The 15,088-nt window shown below is 38.6% G+C and overlaps 1 protein-coding gene across 9 annotated transcripts in view; it reads right to left on the reverse strand.

The window, feature by feature from the left end:
- Window positions 1-15,088, reverse strand: part of TJP2 (tight junction protein 2) — a 68,545-nt gene that overhangs the window by 19,739 nt on the left and 33,718 nt on the right. For all 9 annotated transcript variants that reach the window (XM_075526216.1, XM_075526207.1, XM_075526215.1 and 6 more), the window contains 2 exons: window positions 4,298-4,351; window positions 2,125-2,249 (listed from right to left, as the gene is read on the reverse strand). In XM_075526216.1, coding sequence (XP_075382331.1) covers window positions 2,125-2,249; window positions 4,298-4,342 — 170 coding nt within the window. In that variant the 5' untranslated portion in view covers window positions 4,343-4,351. The remainder of the gene's footprint in view (window positions 1-2,124; window positions 2,250-4,297; window positions 4,352-15,088) is intronic.

Below are 15,088 nucleotides of genomic sequence, written 5' to 3' on the forward strand. Positions count from 1 at the left end.
TACATGTACTACGTCCAGCTAAGTACCTTGCCATACTGTCAAAGAAGATTCTGTTTTTTAAAGAATATTTGTAATGACCATAAAAACTTTTTTTTTTAAGTTCTTTCAGAACTAGTCTTTCACACCTAGTGCTAGATTCTTTTCACACCAACATAAGAATTTCAAGAGAGCTTCAACTTGCTGCAGCCATAGCAGTATTCAGACAAATCTTGACAAGTATCACTCTAGTACACTTTTCTGAAAGACTGGTATTCAGGTCCCATCTACTCTTAAGTAAGATGATTGTGGGGGCTGGGGGTGGGGGGGTGGACACGGACCAACCAAACTATAATACACAAAAAGTCCTCCCTGTCCTAAAACACAGGCCAAAAGAGATTACTAACTTGTCTGTTCAGATCTCCTGCATGTCAAATAGACCATTAAGACTTAACGCAGTCACCCCCAGGAGACAGCCTTGTAACACATGATTAGTTAAAAAACATCATCTTCCAAAAGGGCATTTCAGCGCATGAAGTGCAGGAGATTAAAAAAAAGATCTACCACTCCTCATGTTAGTTTATTCTGGTGACTACTCAGTTACTAACCTTACAGTCAGAGCATTAGCTCAACGAATTACTGGTTACCGTGCCATTTTCTGCTAGATAAAAGAAATCTTTAGTACCCATTATTTTCTCTTCACTGTAATCAAGTCACATCACAATCTTCTTTTTAAATAAGTAGATTACATACTTTAAGCCTCTCTTTGTAAGTCACTTTCTCTAACTCCTGAATGATTTTATGCCTCTTTTCATACACTTCCAATTCCTTTTACGGAATGAGTATGCCAGAACCGCATGCTATATTCCAGTTATCAGTTTCATCCGGGCTTTATGTGAGAGTTAAAATAGCTCTCTTCACAGTCCATACATCCAAAGATTGTATCAAACTTAATGTTGTAACACTACATCAACAGCTCCCACCTATTTATGCTCACTCCACCCTAAAAAGGATTGCAGGATTGTAATTCCCCCACACTCTGAAGGTTAGGCCTATATTCCTTGGTTCGTTGGAGGAATGGCTTTGCATTCAGTTTTCTTCAGAATGTTTTTTGTCTGAATGTATCCAAATTGCTTGGTATTGCCTTGTCATCATCAATTTACCTAGGATCTTACATAATTTGTGGACATGATTTTATTCCCAAATCACAGGTGATTATGGAACAGGATGGATGATACTGGTGTTGTGCAGGGATCACTGCTATAAAATGAAGGTTTTGTATGTTTATGTTCAGAATGGTTTGTTACATGCTTCACAATAATCCTTTTATCCAGTCCTTCAATAACTAGTCCCATGACAGCCTTTTCATTACCTCACCAAAAATTAATGTTTGGCAAAATGGCCAGAACCTACTCTTTTGAATTACTATTACTGCACAACTGTGGCATTCTTCCAGATTGTCTAGTCCTCATCAGGTATTCCAGGTCAAGGATGAAAAACTGATCAGCAGTGGGCTAGAAACTGTTTATCTCAGCCTACAGATTTAAAATTACTTGTCCATGATAGATGTTGCCTCACCAAGGATGATGTTAGCAGGAGGACTACAGAAACACTTTATTTCCCTTTTTTTCTTTCAAGTATAAAATAAATATTTAGCAAACGCTTTTGCTTCTCTTCCTTCTCCCATTATTGCTCCTGACACCTTAGGAGTGAAGATCCTTGTTTGGACTGACATAAGCCAGACATAAAAACTAACAATTGATCACTAAATGTGTTTCCTAGAGGAAGAACAGAGAGAATGTTTTAAGATACCAAGTATTTTTACTGTTTCTTTAAAAGAAATGCAATCTTAAGAGAAACATACTTAACTATAAAAGCTTTTCAACACCACTGAAATTTAATTTCTTACAAAATAGGAAATAAAAAAACCTCCAGGTGGAGTTTGTTTGTTTTGTTGTTTGTTTGTGGGGTTTTTTTGGTTGTTTGGTTTTTTTTTAATTTAAAACTGACATCTAGGTTTTCAAGAGGGCATCAAATCTTGAGTGGATTAAATCACCAGGATTTCAACCAAGCCTGTCTGAAGGTTTTACGTATTCTACAGCCATGTCCCTCAAATTATGCCAGACAGAGAAATAAGAAATCACTTACTGAAGTAATCCATCTGCTGGACCACCTGGGAGAACATCTGAAATGACTATCGATGTTTCACCATTTTCAAAATGAGGGTTATCTCTGCCTCCAGAAACTGCAATCCCAAATCCTCGTTTTGAATCCTTTACAACAAAAACCAAATATAACAAAACTCAATTCCATCCATAGGAATTTTGATAGGGAGAAAGAAGAGTAACATGAATGTTCCTGTGATGGTGCTCTACCTAGATATCAGCTAAAATATGATAGTTGTGTGCAGAGTTGCAGAAATACATAGCACCTCTAGATTTAAAAAGGAACGGGTTTACCAACCCACGTAACAGGACGACATGTTCCCGAGTTCCAAAACGTCAGTCTACAGCCTTGTGACGGTTAGTAATTAAGCAAAGGACTCACTAACAGAGCCCACATTTTGCTCCACCATGAATAACCATTTGGTTATTCATACCAAATTTATTACTAGATAAATCTATTTTGTTAGTGACGCTTGGGAAACTGGAACAGCTTTTCCAGGATCTCATCTTCATTACGATTGCTATTTACTTTGTAACAACTACTTACTCCTCAATCAAACTAAACAAGATCATGGCTGATTACAGAAAGCAAGCAGTGAACTTGTGAATTCTCTATAATTATCCTCTCTCCCAATCAACTACTTTAAATATGTAATTTATGTCAAACCTGTTGTCCTAGAAATATCAGATCCATAAAAGCCCTAAGATGGCATTTGTAAAATCAGGGAAATACTTAATAGGGTGCTAAGGAAGTATGTCTGTAACACTAGACCTGAGAACTGTTAGCGTAACTAAACTGCAGACAAGAAGGTGTGAACAAACCCATACACTTTGTTAAACACACAGGTTTAATTTTATCAGCCATTTAACATACACCTCCTATCACTATAAAATACAAATTATGCTACATTTAAACAAAATGTGTCAACATAGTGGAACAGTAATACACCAAATTAAAGGGTGGTCTTCCCCCAACTCACACTCAAGGTGTGTAGTTCATCACATGCCATCTTGTGTACCATTAATGTCAATATTAAGTGGTTATTTCTTTGAGGAGGAAAAAAGCAATGTTTTTGTTTTTTTAAACAGCACTTCACTTACTGCACCTTAGTTTTACAGGAAGCAGTTTGATGCTTCAAGCCAAAACAATACAGAATTCAAAATAACGGTAAAATTCATTGGTAGTGGCTGATGCAGCAGGTCCAATAGCCCTTTGCCACTTCAGTAGTATAAGCCTGTCTCTGAGGCAAAGAAGTAATGCTCATTTACACAATATTCAAGATCTGAAAAGCTGGAAGCTACAGGTACTAAGGTCTGCTTCTGCAATGTTTCTCCTGTCTACCTCTGTAACGTGAAAAACAATCCTTTCTCAACAATTCAGCACATAAAACAGGCTGTGTAGGAAAGATCGCTATTTTACCTCAAATCATCAAGTTGAGTTCATTGCAGAACATGTAAAAAACCATAAGCAGCGCAGGACAGGCTGCTCGCTGAACCCAAATCATCAGCACAGCTGGGAAGGCCACCGCCACCGCCAAAGCGCACATCCTGTACCATGGTGTGGCAGCCTAGCCATTAGAGAACTCGAAGAAGCGGTCTACTTTCTTTAACTCAAAAGGACTCTACATAATGAGATACTTCCTGTGTTCTTAGAACTGTTAAACGTGACATGTATAGTTCATGTATTTTAGAAATTTTGATGACAGGAGTTTTCCACTAGATTCTACACTGGTAGATATTAAAGTATTAAAAAAAAAAAAAAAAAAATCAGTGGAATCATGTTCAGTGATTATTATAAAGCTTGGACATTAACCACAACTGCTTGATAGAACCATCTGCTTTGTTTTTAAGGTTATTCAATGATGAATTTAGCTATGTGGCTGGCATGTGGTATATTATACTGTCATTACAAAGACCAAACAGTAGCAAATAGAGCACTTAAATTGTTAATTTAATTTACTCTTAACATTAAAGAGTCACGCTGTTGTAGGAGTAACTAGCAATTAAGCTTTAAAATGAAAAACATATCTGATTTGGACGACAAATTAATCCTATTCTAGACTCAGATATACTAATAACATCTATCGTAAAACATATTTAGACTAAACCAGTGCTTGAATATTTGAAAACTAAAAATATAACGGGCACTCACTCACCTTTTGTAAGGTCACAGTGTACTGTTCCCATATCAGCTCTTCCATGCCTGGGGCCTGTTGCGCACAGAAACCAATTAGTAAAACACAAAGCATTCAACTATCTAAATTAAAATGTGAAATACTCCATTAAAATACAGGTATAAAAATAATATGGTTATTCTAATAATTTGGCTGGGTTAGTATGAAATGTATGTGTTTCAGTTAATGATGATTTTTCCTTAAAAAGGCAAAAAATATTAATAGGTCTGGGGTGGCAAAATCCCTTCATATTTCACTGATTTAATAGCTCATTCTGATTTTCTGGAAAAGCTTCATTCAGCAAAAGCATTTAATTCAGATCATGCTAGCATTATATAGCCCTGATTCAAGTAACACACAAAATACTTAAGGAAGACCTCTCCAATCCAGTATGCAATAAGATTAGCAGTTGAAACTGAGGTTTTCAAAACGAACTAGCCTTCAGATCTTTTGCTTCTTGCTCATGTGGATTTAACAAAATGTTTCATCCACTACGAATTACGTAACTGAGCATTTAGGTTCCCCTCAAGAAATTAAATTTTACAGGAAAACACAGTGTATCACTATGCAGCACTGGTATATCCATTTCTATGACACTTCTCAGAAATATTTTTTTTCCACATTTCCAGTTAAAACTGATCCTGAACTGATCAGTTTATCTTACATCATATAACCTGAAATCTTTCCAACATCACAGCTTAAAATATAATACAGAATAATCACCCAGCTGTGATGCATCATATAGTACACAGCCAGACCCTTCAGAGCCTGCCCTGTAAAATAAGGAGAAAAAGTGAGCCACAATATTTGATGCACTGCAACCACTTCAAAATGCAAAGCATCCACTGCAGAAGAAAAATCCACGCACCACATGAGTACGTGCATGCACATCCTCAAGCCGTAGGTTTATCTGCTTTTACTGCTAAAGGTGGTCTTCTTTCTCGGGAAGCTAAGAGTTTGCTCAGAAACTGAAGTTCAGACGGACAGAAGCTCAGTTTTGAGTTAACAGTCTTTTTAAAGGCATTAAAGGGATTACTGGCAACTAAAGTCCAAAACATAGACAGAGAAGTGACACAAGAAGTGACACAAAGTACATGCCTGTACTTTAAAGCATCCCCCGTACTTCCAGAGTAAAAGTCTTCTGGCAGCACACAACTGTTTAGCAAGCTATGGATGCTCTTTCTTGAATGCAAAGAACCCCATGATGTATTCTTCCAGGGGATTCTGAGCACCCCAGAAAGGAACTAGGTTTACTTTTTGCATTGCACATTCACTGTACTGAAAAACAAACTTAAAATGTAAGTCCTGCTCAGAGTTCCTGAGGGAATACACAAAACATTCAGCATTCTTACCAGGAATTTTACAACACTGAACAGGGTTAAATTTCCACTGTCCTCCCAGAAAATGAACAATGCTCTCCAGTTTCCAGAATCTTTTGGGTCTAATTAAAAAATTAATATAAAATAGCTGGAGCAGAGGATAGCTTATATTAAAAATAATACAAGTAAGTATTTCTAAATTTCTACTCGTCTAGATCAGGCAAGAATAAGCAGCATTTACAACTGTTAATATTAAAACATATGTTTTGGGTCAGTGAATTACTCTGCTGAAGCATATAGTGAAATTATTTTATCTGATATTGCCATTTAATCAGCTGACGTCTCTAACCCTTCACCTAGCTGACACCGAACTGTCTCACTACATATATTCCATTACACAGAGAACCTTCTATAAGTAAAAAATTTATCTTTAACTAAGCACTTTTTCTGAGCTGCTGTGATGCTGCGGTAAATAGAAGTGGCTAGGCTTGCTTGTCTGGCATGTATGAAAATGTGTAAACAGTTTACCTGCTACTGACCTTGGCTTCAAGTCCTGGTTTCAGCTGGGACAGAGTTAATTTTCTTCCTAGTAGCTGGTATTGTGCTGTGTTTTGGATTTAGTAATGTTGATAACACACTGATGTTTTGGCTGTTGCTGAGTGGTGCTTATACCAGTCAAGGACTTTTCAGCTTCCCATGCTCTGCCAGGCGCACAAGAAGCTGGGAGGGGGCACAGCCAGGACAGTTGATCCAAACTGGCCAAAAGGCTATTCCATACCATATGGCATCACGCTCAGTATGTAAACTGAGGGGAGTTGGCTAGGGAGCAGCAATCACTGCTCAGGGACAGGCTGCGCATCGGTTGGCGGCTGGTGGGCAGTTGCATCGCTTGGTTTTTTTTGTTTCCCCCCTGGGTTTTGTTCCTCTCTCTGTCTCGTTATTTTCCTTTTCATTTACAATTTATTATTATTATTTTATTTCAATTATTAAACTGTTCTTATCTCAGCCTATGGGTTTTCTTACTTGTGCTTTCCAGATTCTCTCCCCCATCCCACCAGGAGAGGGGAGGGTGAGCGAGCGGCTGCGTGGTGCTTAGATGCCGACTGGGGTTAAACCACGACACTACACCATCACTGTCCTGCTTTTCCATATGATATTTTTAAGCTTTGCAGAAAACCAGTCTGTGCTAAAGAAGGGCCTCAGTGTCATTTAAATTCCAGTTGGCTTCACTGAAGAAAGTTTTAGAAATGAAAGACAGTACCAAATGATGGGTAAAATCTGAAGGACAAGCAGGTGGGTTCAAATTTTGTAGAAGCAGGGAAGATGGAAAATCTTTTCCATCCTTCTTACTGTATGAAAGCCTCAACAACTTACACATGTAACAAGAACATCACTTAAATTCCGTTTGCACTGTATGCAGTTCTTACCAACACTACCTCCCAGCCTAGAATACTGAGTCCAGCTCTGCGTAACCAAAATAGCAAGGCAGGCAGGACGCAATCGACAAGAGCTTACTACCCGTAGAGACAAAGAGCAGCACAGATGCCTTCTCTTCCAGAAACTCCTAACACCAGGTCTTTCAATACACTATCTACTAAAGGAAGGCCTGGGAAATGACTGCTTATTCAGTACAACACTGCAGAAAAAAGGACTGAGGAAAGCACAGTAAAGATATTCGAGATGGATTTATGGGTATGAAACAGGTAAGCTTACAGGAATTTCCTTCCAGAAAACTAGTCCTCCCATGAGCAGTGGCACAAGTACCTTGTGCACAATTGGAGAGACGCATTGTGTAGTAAATCAAAGCACTGTAAACTAAGAGGGTTAAGTTTATTTTGCTCTGACAAATAAGTCTCATGGTATCTGGTCACAAAAATAAGTAATAAGAATGGAAGAGAAACTACTGCCTACAGACACTGCAATTAAGGTCTTGCAAGATGTTGAGCCTACAGTATGATCTCATCTGTGCCTAGAAAAAGTTCCTCATAGTATCAGTGACTGTATCAGGTACTTTCTGTGTAAATTTTGGGGGTTTATTTTTAGCTTGAAACTGTTACTGAACATTAAACAAAATCTAATTAAATAATTCATTTTCAAATTCCTAAGTATTTGTTAAGGTAATACATTTTTAGAAATTGCTCCTTGGGAAACTGTCTCCCATTTGCTGTATGCTATATTACTGAAGGAAAGTACACTATGTACTTGCAAAGCTGATTTGTGCAACATAATTACCAAGACAACAGGACTAGTTCTGCCATGCTGATAAAGCTTTGCAGGCTCTGTAACACAGTTCAGAGAACTGAACGGTCACCTTGGAAGCCCATTAAGGCACAAAACACATCTATACTCCCTCAAATCTCTAAGCAATAATCTCTTTAACATTATAAAACGTACTGCTGCTTGCCATTGCCACAATGCTAACCCATACTGACAGATTAATGGAAAAGAGAAGATTGAGAGGGAGGGAGAGACTACAAATGTTATAAATCATCAGCTGAGGACTTGATTGAAACTAAGATTGAAGTCTCCACCACAATTGCAAAATTCCTGTACCCTACGTCTAACAACGTGACTCTCCTCAGAATGCATCAAGTGATGGGTTACAAAAAGCCTCCATCACCTTGCCAATTTCTTCGTACTTCACCTGTAAAGAAACACAAAGTGATCCTGAGCAGCCTGTGCATCCCTTACAGGATCACAATTTCACTGCAAGATTGCACACCAAAACACTGGAGAGAGAAAGGCAGGCAAAATGGTTAAGAAATCCCACCTCCAGCTACTAATAGTAACTGTTTTGCAAGTCTACCCAGGTTTCACAAAGATAGCAGGCTACCTGCAGTAAATGCAAATTATTGTAATTAGCTAGTCTAAATTCATTAGTGACTAAAGTCAGTCCACTTCTAATTAGAACACTGTAGTCAGGATTTGCTTAAATCTGCCTAATGCTCATATACCAAAATGACAGGTGCTTTCTACATACCCAAAATAAACTGCTTAACAGAATCTTTGGCAGGAAACTAGTTGAAGTGCTAAAATCGTCTGTGTGCTACGAACAGGCAGCTGTTGCAACTCTCACTGACAGTCATCAGAGATTTATGCAATTACTTGCTACTGAGAGATCACCAAAGACAACTTCATTCACACTGAAAGAAGAACAAAACCAGAAGACCTGCCACAACAGTAATCTGGCTATAAAAGTGAGTTGGGAAAGGAGGGGGGTGGGGGGAGGAGGAGCGGGGGAGAGAAAAGACTTGCAGCAAGATGCAACAAAAAGCAACTCACGTGCCCTTTCAAAATCCCCAACTTTTTGACTGCATGTGACCACATTCTCTGCAGAGCTTGAGCTGCCTTCATTGTTGCAGGATATAATCTGTGAGGGGACGCAGTACATCCCCGTCTTTTCATCTGTTTCCACCACTCAACACGGTTATGTAATTCTAATACAATAGTGGCCTACATACTCAAACAAATCCTGCCGTCAGTTTCACACAGAAACACATCAAAACCGCAGTAGGGAAATCTACCAGGAGTTTAACTAACTCTCACTTTAAAAGACCCCAGGAAAAAGCGGTACTGTAATCTTACATTTTTTTAAAAAAGTAAAGCACCAAAAGCAGATCGATACGTAGGAAGTAATTCTTCTGCCAAGCCCATATGGGTTTGTCCCACCAGGAACCTACTTGAAACTTTAAAGAAAAAAGGCTTAAGAAGCAGAGTGCAGATTATTTGAAAATTCATATTCTGACTATAATATTTTATAGTAAAAATTACCACTGGACTCCATTATCTTGAGTAACGCTGTGGTTTAGTAGCCTCTATCAAGTCTTAACAATTTAACTGCTGAATCCAGGAAGTCCTTATGCAGAAATAACTGTATACATGTGAATAATCCCCTCAACTGCACATGTAAAATTATATATAAACACTTGCAGAACTGTGGACTGGGCACCAGCAAGCAAAAAGGGAGAGAGAAACAAAATTCTAATTGCCACACATAACAGACACTCCCTCTGTTCTCAAACATTTAGTAAGATATTTGTAAGAATGATAAGCTAATCATACAGCCAAACAGATGACCCTATTGGAAAACAGGTCAAGCTATCAGTTCCATCTATGCCGCATGAATGCTGTGAAATTTAAGCCTTAAGTGAACTTTTCCCCTACACTTCATGTAAGTAAGTTTCACAGGCAGTGAACAGATAGGAACACATGCCAAGTTCAGTACACAATGCTAACCAAAACCTCCATCTGCAGATTGTATCTTTCATTAGTGGAAAAATTTTAACTTCTGAAGAGTAAGAATTCAGACAGCAGTGGAAAATGTGGAGGGCTTTGGGGTTTTTTTTTTGTTTGTTTGTTTGTTTTGGTTTTTTTTTTAGGTTTTTCCATTTAAAATCAAGACTGAATTCAATGTCCTGTGTTTGGACTGTGACCCCATCTCTGCACTAGCCAGCAGAAGTAGGATGAACACAGGCTTGCACCTTCATTGCTGAGCTGCCGAGGGTGAACACCGTTCAGCCTGCACCGAGAGGGTCCAGGAGAAGTGTACTGACACCAGCCTCTGACTGGGGCTTCCCATTCCAGAGCACACGTTTGGATGTAAGTAGTTTAAGACTGTCATTAGAGTTTGGTCAAAATAGTTTAGAATCTCTATCCACACTTCTAAAGAAAAAACTCATTCCTCTGAACAGACCCCATTCACAGCTTCCAAAACTGTGTTTTAAATTTATGTTTACAAAACCAGCAGGAAGCAGAAAAAAATGTAAGGATGTATTTGAGACTTCTCTAGCCCTGTCTTAGCTCTCCTCCTCCTTGCTCTGACAAAGCTTCAACAGTACTCCAAATGGAGAAATATCACCAAAAAAAAGACTGTGATGACATGGAGAACAAAAATGGCAAAACATTGTCCATGAGCTGTAGTGGTTATAACAGCAAGGACTCTTATTCCTTGGTTTTGGACTGTCTTTTCTCTAAAGGAAAATAAGAAAGACAGATGTATTGACTCCACCAAAATTTAAAAGCAACCTGAAAAGAAATTTAATAATAAAAAAAAAAAATCAGGAAGCCTAGGAATGTTACTGCAAATTTTCTTGCACAGTTAGAACAAGAGCCATGAAGAGACTGATGAGTTTACAGAAAGATTAAGGCTTTTGCATTTGGGTATTTCATTTTGGAGGAAAACAATTTCTCCAGGATAGGAATTCCTCTATTCAATTTTTTAAAGCGAGATGGAATTTTTTTTTTTAAACTAACAAACAAGCACTGTCCCAGACACTGTCTTTTGACCTTACCTGCATGCCTCTTTACAAAGCGTAAAGGAAACTAAAATCTAACTTCACGCCCAGCACAAGATTACAGACACAATTATAAGCCTTCCACATTTCACACCTATTTGACATCTATTATCCACACACATTTAAAACTGAAACTCTTTTTGAAAGCAAGCTCAACTCCAGTGAGACACACACACCTTGGTTCTTTGTGGGAGTCTATCCAGACAATAAAATGTTTGTGAATCATCTGGGGAAAAATAAATTGAAACCTAAGCATGATGATCTGTTCTATAAACTGGGACTGTGACAAGAAAAGCAGAGCTCCCATAAAACTCAACAGAGCAACCTCACAATGTCACAACAGTCTTATAGCAGAAGGCAGCATCCCTCCACTCACCCAGGTGAAGGAAGAGCTTCCTTACCTCAGCATGGTCTCCCCAGCAGAAAAGCTAACTAGAAGTCTTAGACCTAGCACTGTCTGTTTTGATCTCTTCCTCTCTAACTAGTGAAGAAAAAGGGTGTTTCCTCATACATAATCTAGACAAGGCTGTGTAAGTAAGCAGAAGGGAAACCTGAAATGGTCTTGTTGGCTCCGTTACAGAAGTGACACAAGAAAGAGGTCCATCTCCCCCCCGCCCCCCATCCCCTTCATCTGCTACTATGGACTTAAGCATAAAAACCTTGAAAGCTGAGTCCAGGTATTCCCTAAAGACAGACTCCTATACTGAAGATGATCAAGAACTTCAAGTTTAACTGAAAGTCATCCATCTGTAAAGGATGGGTGCAGAGCCTCTTCTAACCACTGGTAGGAGCAGCCAAGTAGAGGGACTCCAGAGCTGCATCAAGGCGTCGGCAGCATACCTGGTCTCAAAGACCAGATATATTATCAGAGGATTCAGAAACTGTCCTCACATGTCGCCTGCCTGCACAAAGGCAATTATGACAGACAAAATTGGATGGCCGCAGATTTATAGGCATTCAAAGATGCTGATCCACTTAAATTTCTGGAGGGTCCCAAAGAGATCCCCTCAATAGACAGTGGAAGCTGAGTGAAATGAGAAGCAATATGTACATCAGTGTGTGGTGTGAAGGTCCACACCTCCTCTTTTTCAGCTGTAGGCTGTAGCCTACCAGGCTATTAAAGATGACTATGAAAAGATGATCACATAACACAAGCTGCATATCCAAAGCCTGCAAAGCATTCTTAATTAACATAGTGAAAAATGACTGAAGAGGAACAGGACCTTTACCAGGTCTTTCCCCTGCAGTAAGGAAAGACGTTCAAGCCACTTTGAAGTAAGAAGGCTCTGACTGAAGTGTTTTCATGAAGTATCTGCATATGGTACAGCAGATCTTTGATTAGGATCTAGGAGGATGAGAAAAACTATTTACCAGTGGATCTTTTACAATACAGCCAACATGTCACAAAAAGGAGGTACCTTGTTTTCTACCAATAAATGCTCTAATTCAGAGAAGCATTTCCTACTTTTTGTGTAGGCTCCTGCACCAATACAGCAACCCCTAGAAGAGCAACAGATCATCCTGAAGAAACAGAATGATGAATGCCTCAGATTAAGGGAAGAGAAGTGATTAAAAATGGTTTGCAAGAGATACCCACTAGGAGTAACATACAATTGCTCTTCAACAGGCCAGAAACTCTCTTTTTTTTTTCCTCCTCTTAGGGTCATGAAGGAGAAACACACATAAGTGACAACTCAATGTTAAGAGATCATCAGTTCTACTTTCACACTCAAGTAAAATCAAGATGGTTGTTAACATCAAGATGGTTATATTATCAGGATGCAGGAAGTTTTTAAAAAGTCACGTACTGTACAAGTAAGTATACCTCTGCACTGGAATCACAACTTTTGAAGGAGAAAAAAAATTTCATGTAGAAATGAGCTGTGTAGATAATCCTTTCTTCCCCTTCCCCCCAATGGAGAATTATCAGTTAGATACAGCCTTTGCTTTCTCCCAAATTACTTGACAAGAACAAACACCTTGCTAACAAAGCAAAGGTATTTTGCTTGTAACAAGCACAGTCATCACGTAGTATCAGATTTTATGCAAGAAACATTTTTTTCCAAAATGCATTTAGAAGCAGTAATCTCAAGGTAACGGCTGTCTAAAAAGACCTATTTAAAGAAAACATAAATTGAGCATAACGTTTCTAATAATTTGTTCTTCATAGATTTGATAAGCTGAATGTCATTATACAGAAACACAAACAGAACGGTTTTTAATGCAAAAGAAGTAACGATGTCAAAAACCTTTCTTAATCATATTTCACTTAGAATTTACAAATTATAGCAAGTGAATAGTGTAACTTTTATCTACAACAGCACTGGCAAATGCTACATCAGTACAACATGCCTATTCCAGGCATTCAAAGACCAATCTTTACTTCTTAAGTTGCATGAAAACTTTTAAAACCATCAAATGAGAACTGTTTACTTGACAACAATTAAGGGTTTTTTTGCTTACTTCTTTCAGGAACAGTTTGAATCCAGCATGATGACCATGCCCACAGTCATTACTTGACACTGTGCTCAGTGCTATTTCACTATGAATTTTGCTTCCAGTTAGCAAAACTACTCCTTCTTAAAAATACCCAGTCCAAAGCTGTCAGCTGCAGAGCCAAGAGCATAATTCAGGCTTCTTGACTTCAAGTCAAGTAGCCGATCCACTGAAATGTGTTGTGCAAGGAAGCAAACACACAGATTTCCTCCATTTCTGTCAAACAGAAGTCTCACACCAAAACAGCCCCTGCAATAGGAAGACAGGGGTCAACCTTCTCCCATTGTGGGAGTCTGAGCCAGCTAACAGATGGGGAAAAATTCCAGGGTGGCAGAACTTGCATTCCTTTCTACCGCTCGTTGCACTGACACTCCAAATGCTTTCCAGACTGCAAAATGAACTAGAATCCAGTCCTATGCAGAACTGAAGAGATGAAGGGCAACAGCACTGTTCACTAGACTATTGAGAATACTAACTGACAGACACATCTAGGTCTCATTTGTATTGTAGCCCTGTTACTAACCTTCACAGCATAACACCCCAGATTTTGTAGTGCGCAAACATTTTTAAAAAAATAAGCCAAAGGAGATGGAAAAAAATTTGCATACACACAGAACATCTCCACTGATCTGGAGCTTTGACAAGTTGTGTGCTTTTTAATTGAAAATATATCACATAATCCAGCTCACAGCATGTCAATGACAAACGATGCTTAAACGTAATGAAGGATATCGCACAATCTGCCCGTAATAGCAGTCCCTGAACTAGCATTCTTTGAATGATTCACAGTGATGAAATAGCATCCTCAGTTAAAAGAATTTTTGCAGAAATTTGCCCAAGCACAGGAAAGGACACATCAAAATAGAGGCATGGGATTTGAGTTTTGCAAATATTATTCTGCAATTCAAAAAAATAAAGGGAATAACAAGTAACCTGGACACTGAAAAGAAGCCAATAAAGAATGTGGCATTAGGCATCCTTTTGCTGGATTACAGAGTAAAGCATATAATCTCTGAACAGTTTTAATTGTTTCAAGTCTGTATTAAAGAAACACCTAAATAAAACTGGGGAGGCTGTACGTATAAATATCTAATGCATACACTAGTCTCTTTTGGAAAAAACAAACAAACAAACCCCAACACAACTGTTTTTGAGGGAAATTTTTATCTGTTCATGCCAGTGAGATACTGCCTAGGAAAACTATTTCCTGTATATTTAAAGGCAAACATTTACCAATTATATTGAAGACTTTCAGAAAGCAAGACAAGCACTTTGAAAGGAAGAAAGGGGAGAATCAGGATTTTGTTAAAACATCTTGAGTTAAAGTCACAATTCACCTTAGAAATAGCTAATAAAGATCCAAGGTAGGGGTTTTTTGTTTGTTTGTTTGCTTGCTTTCTAGATGCTTTCTTCTTCACAGGCTCATTAACGTTTCCTCGCCTCTAGAAATGAGCACCTTTGGAAGGTTCACAGAAGACCAACACTCCTTTTCAACGTCAGCAATGCAGGTTTGTCTTCGCAAACACGCATCTGCCTCATAGGCTGGGTATGGTTTCACAAGATATGAACTAAACAACAACCTCCTTTTGACCATAACAATTTCCACACTCTTCCTGCTCATTTACATGCGGCCCCTTGACTCACTCCATGAATTATGCTGTTTG

This window comes from Mycteria americana, chromosome Z (assembly GCF_035582795.1).
Source record: "Mycteria americana isolate JAX WOST 10 ecotype Jacksonville Zoo and Gardens chromosome Z, USCA_MyAme_1.0, whole genome shotgun sequence".
Taxonomy (NCBI): Eukaryota; Metazoa; Chordata; class Aves; order Ciconiiformes; family Ciconiidae; genus Mycteria; species Mycteria americana.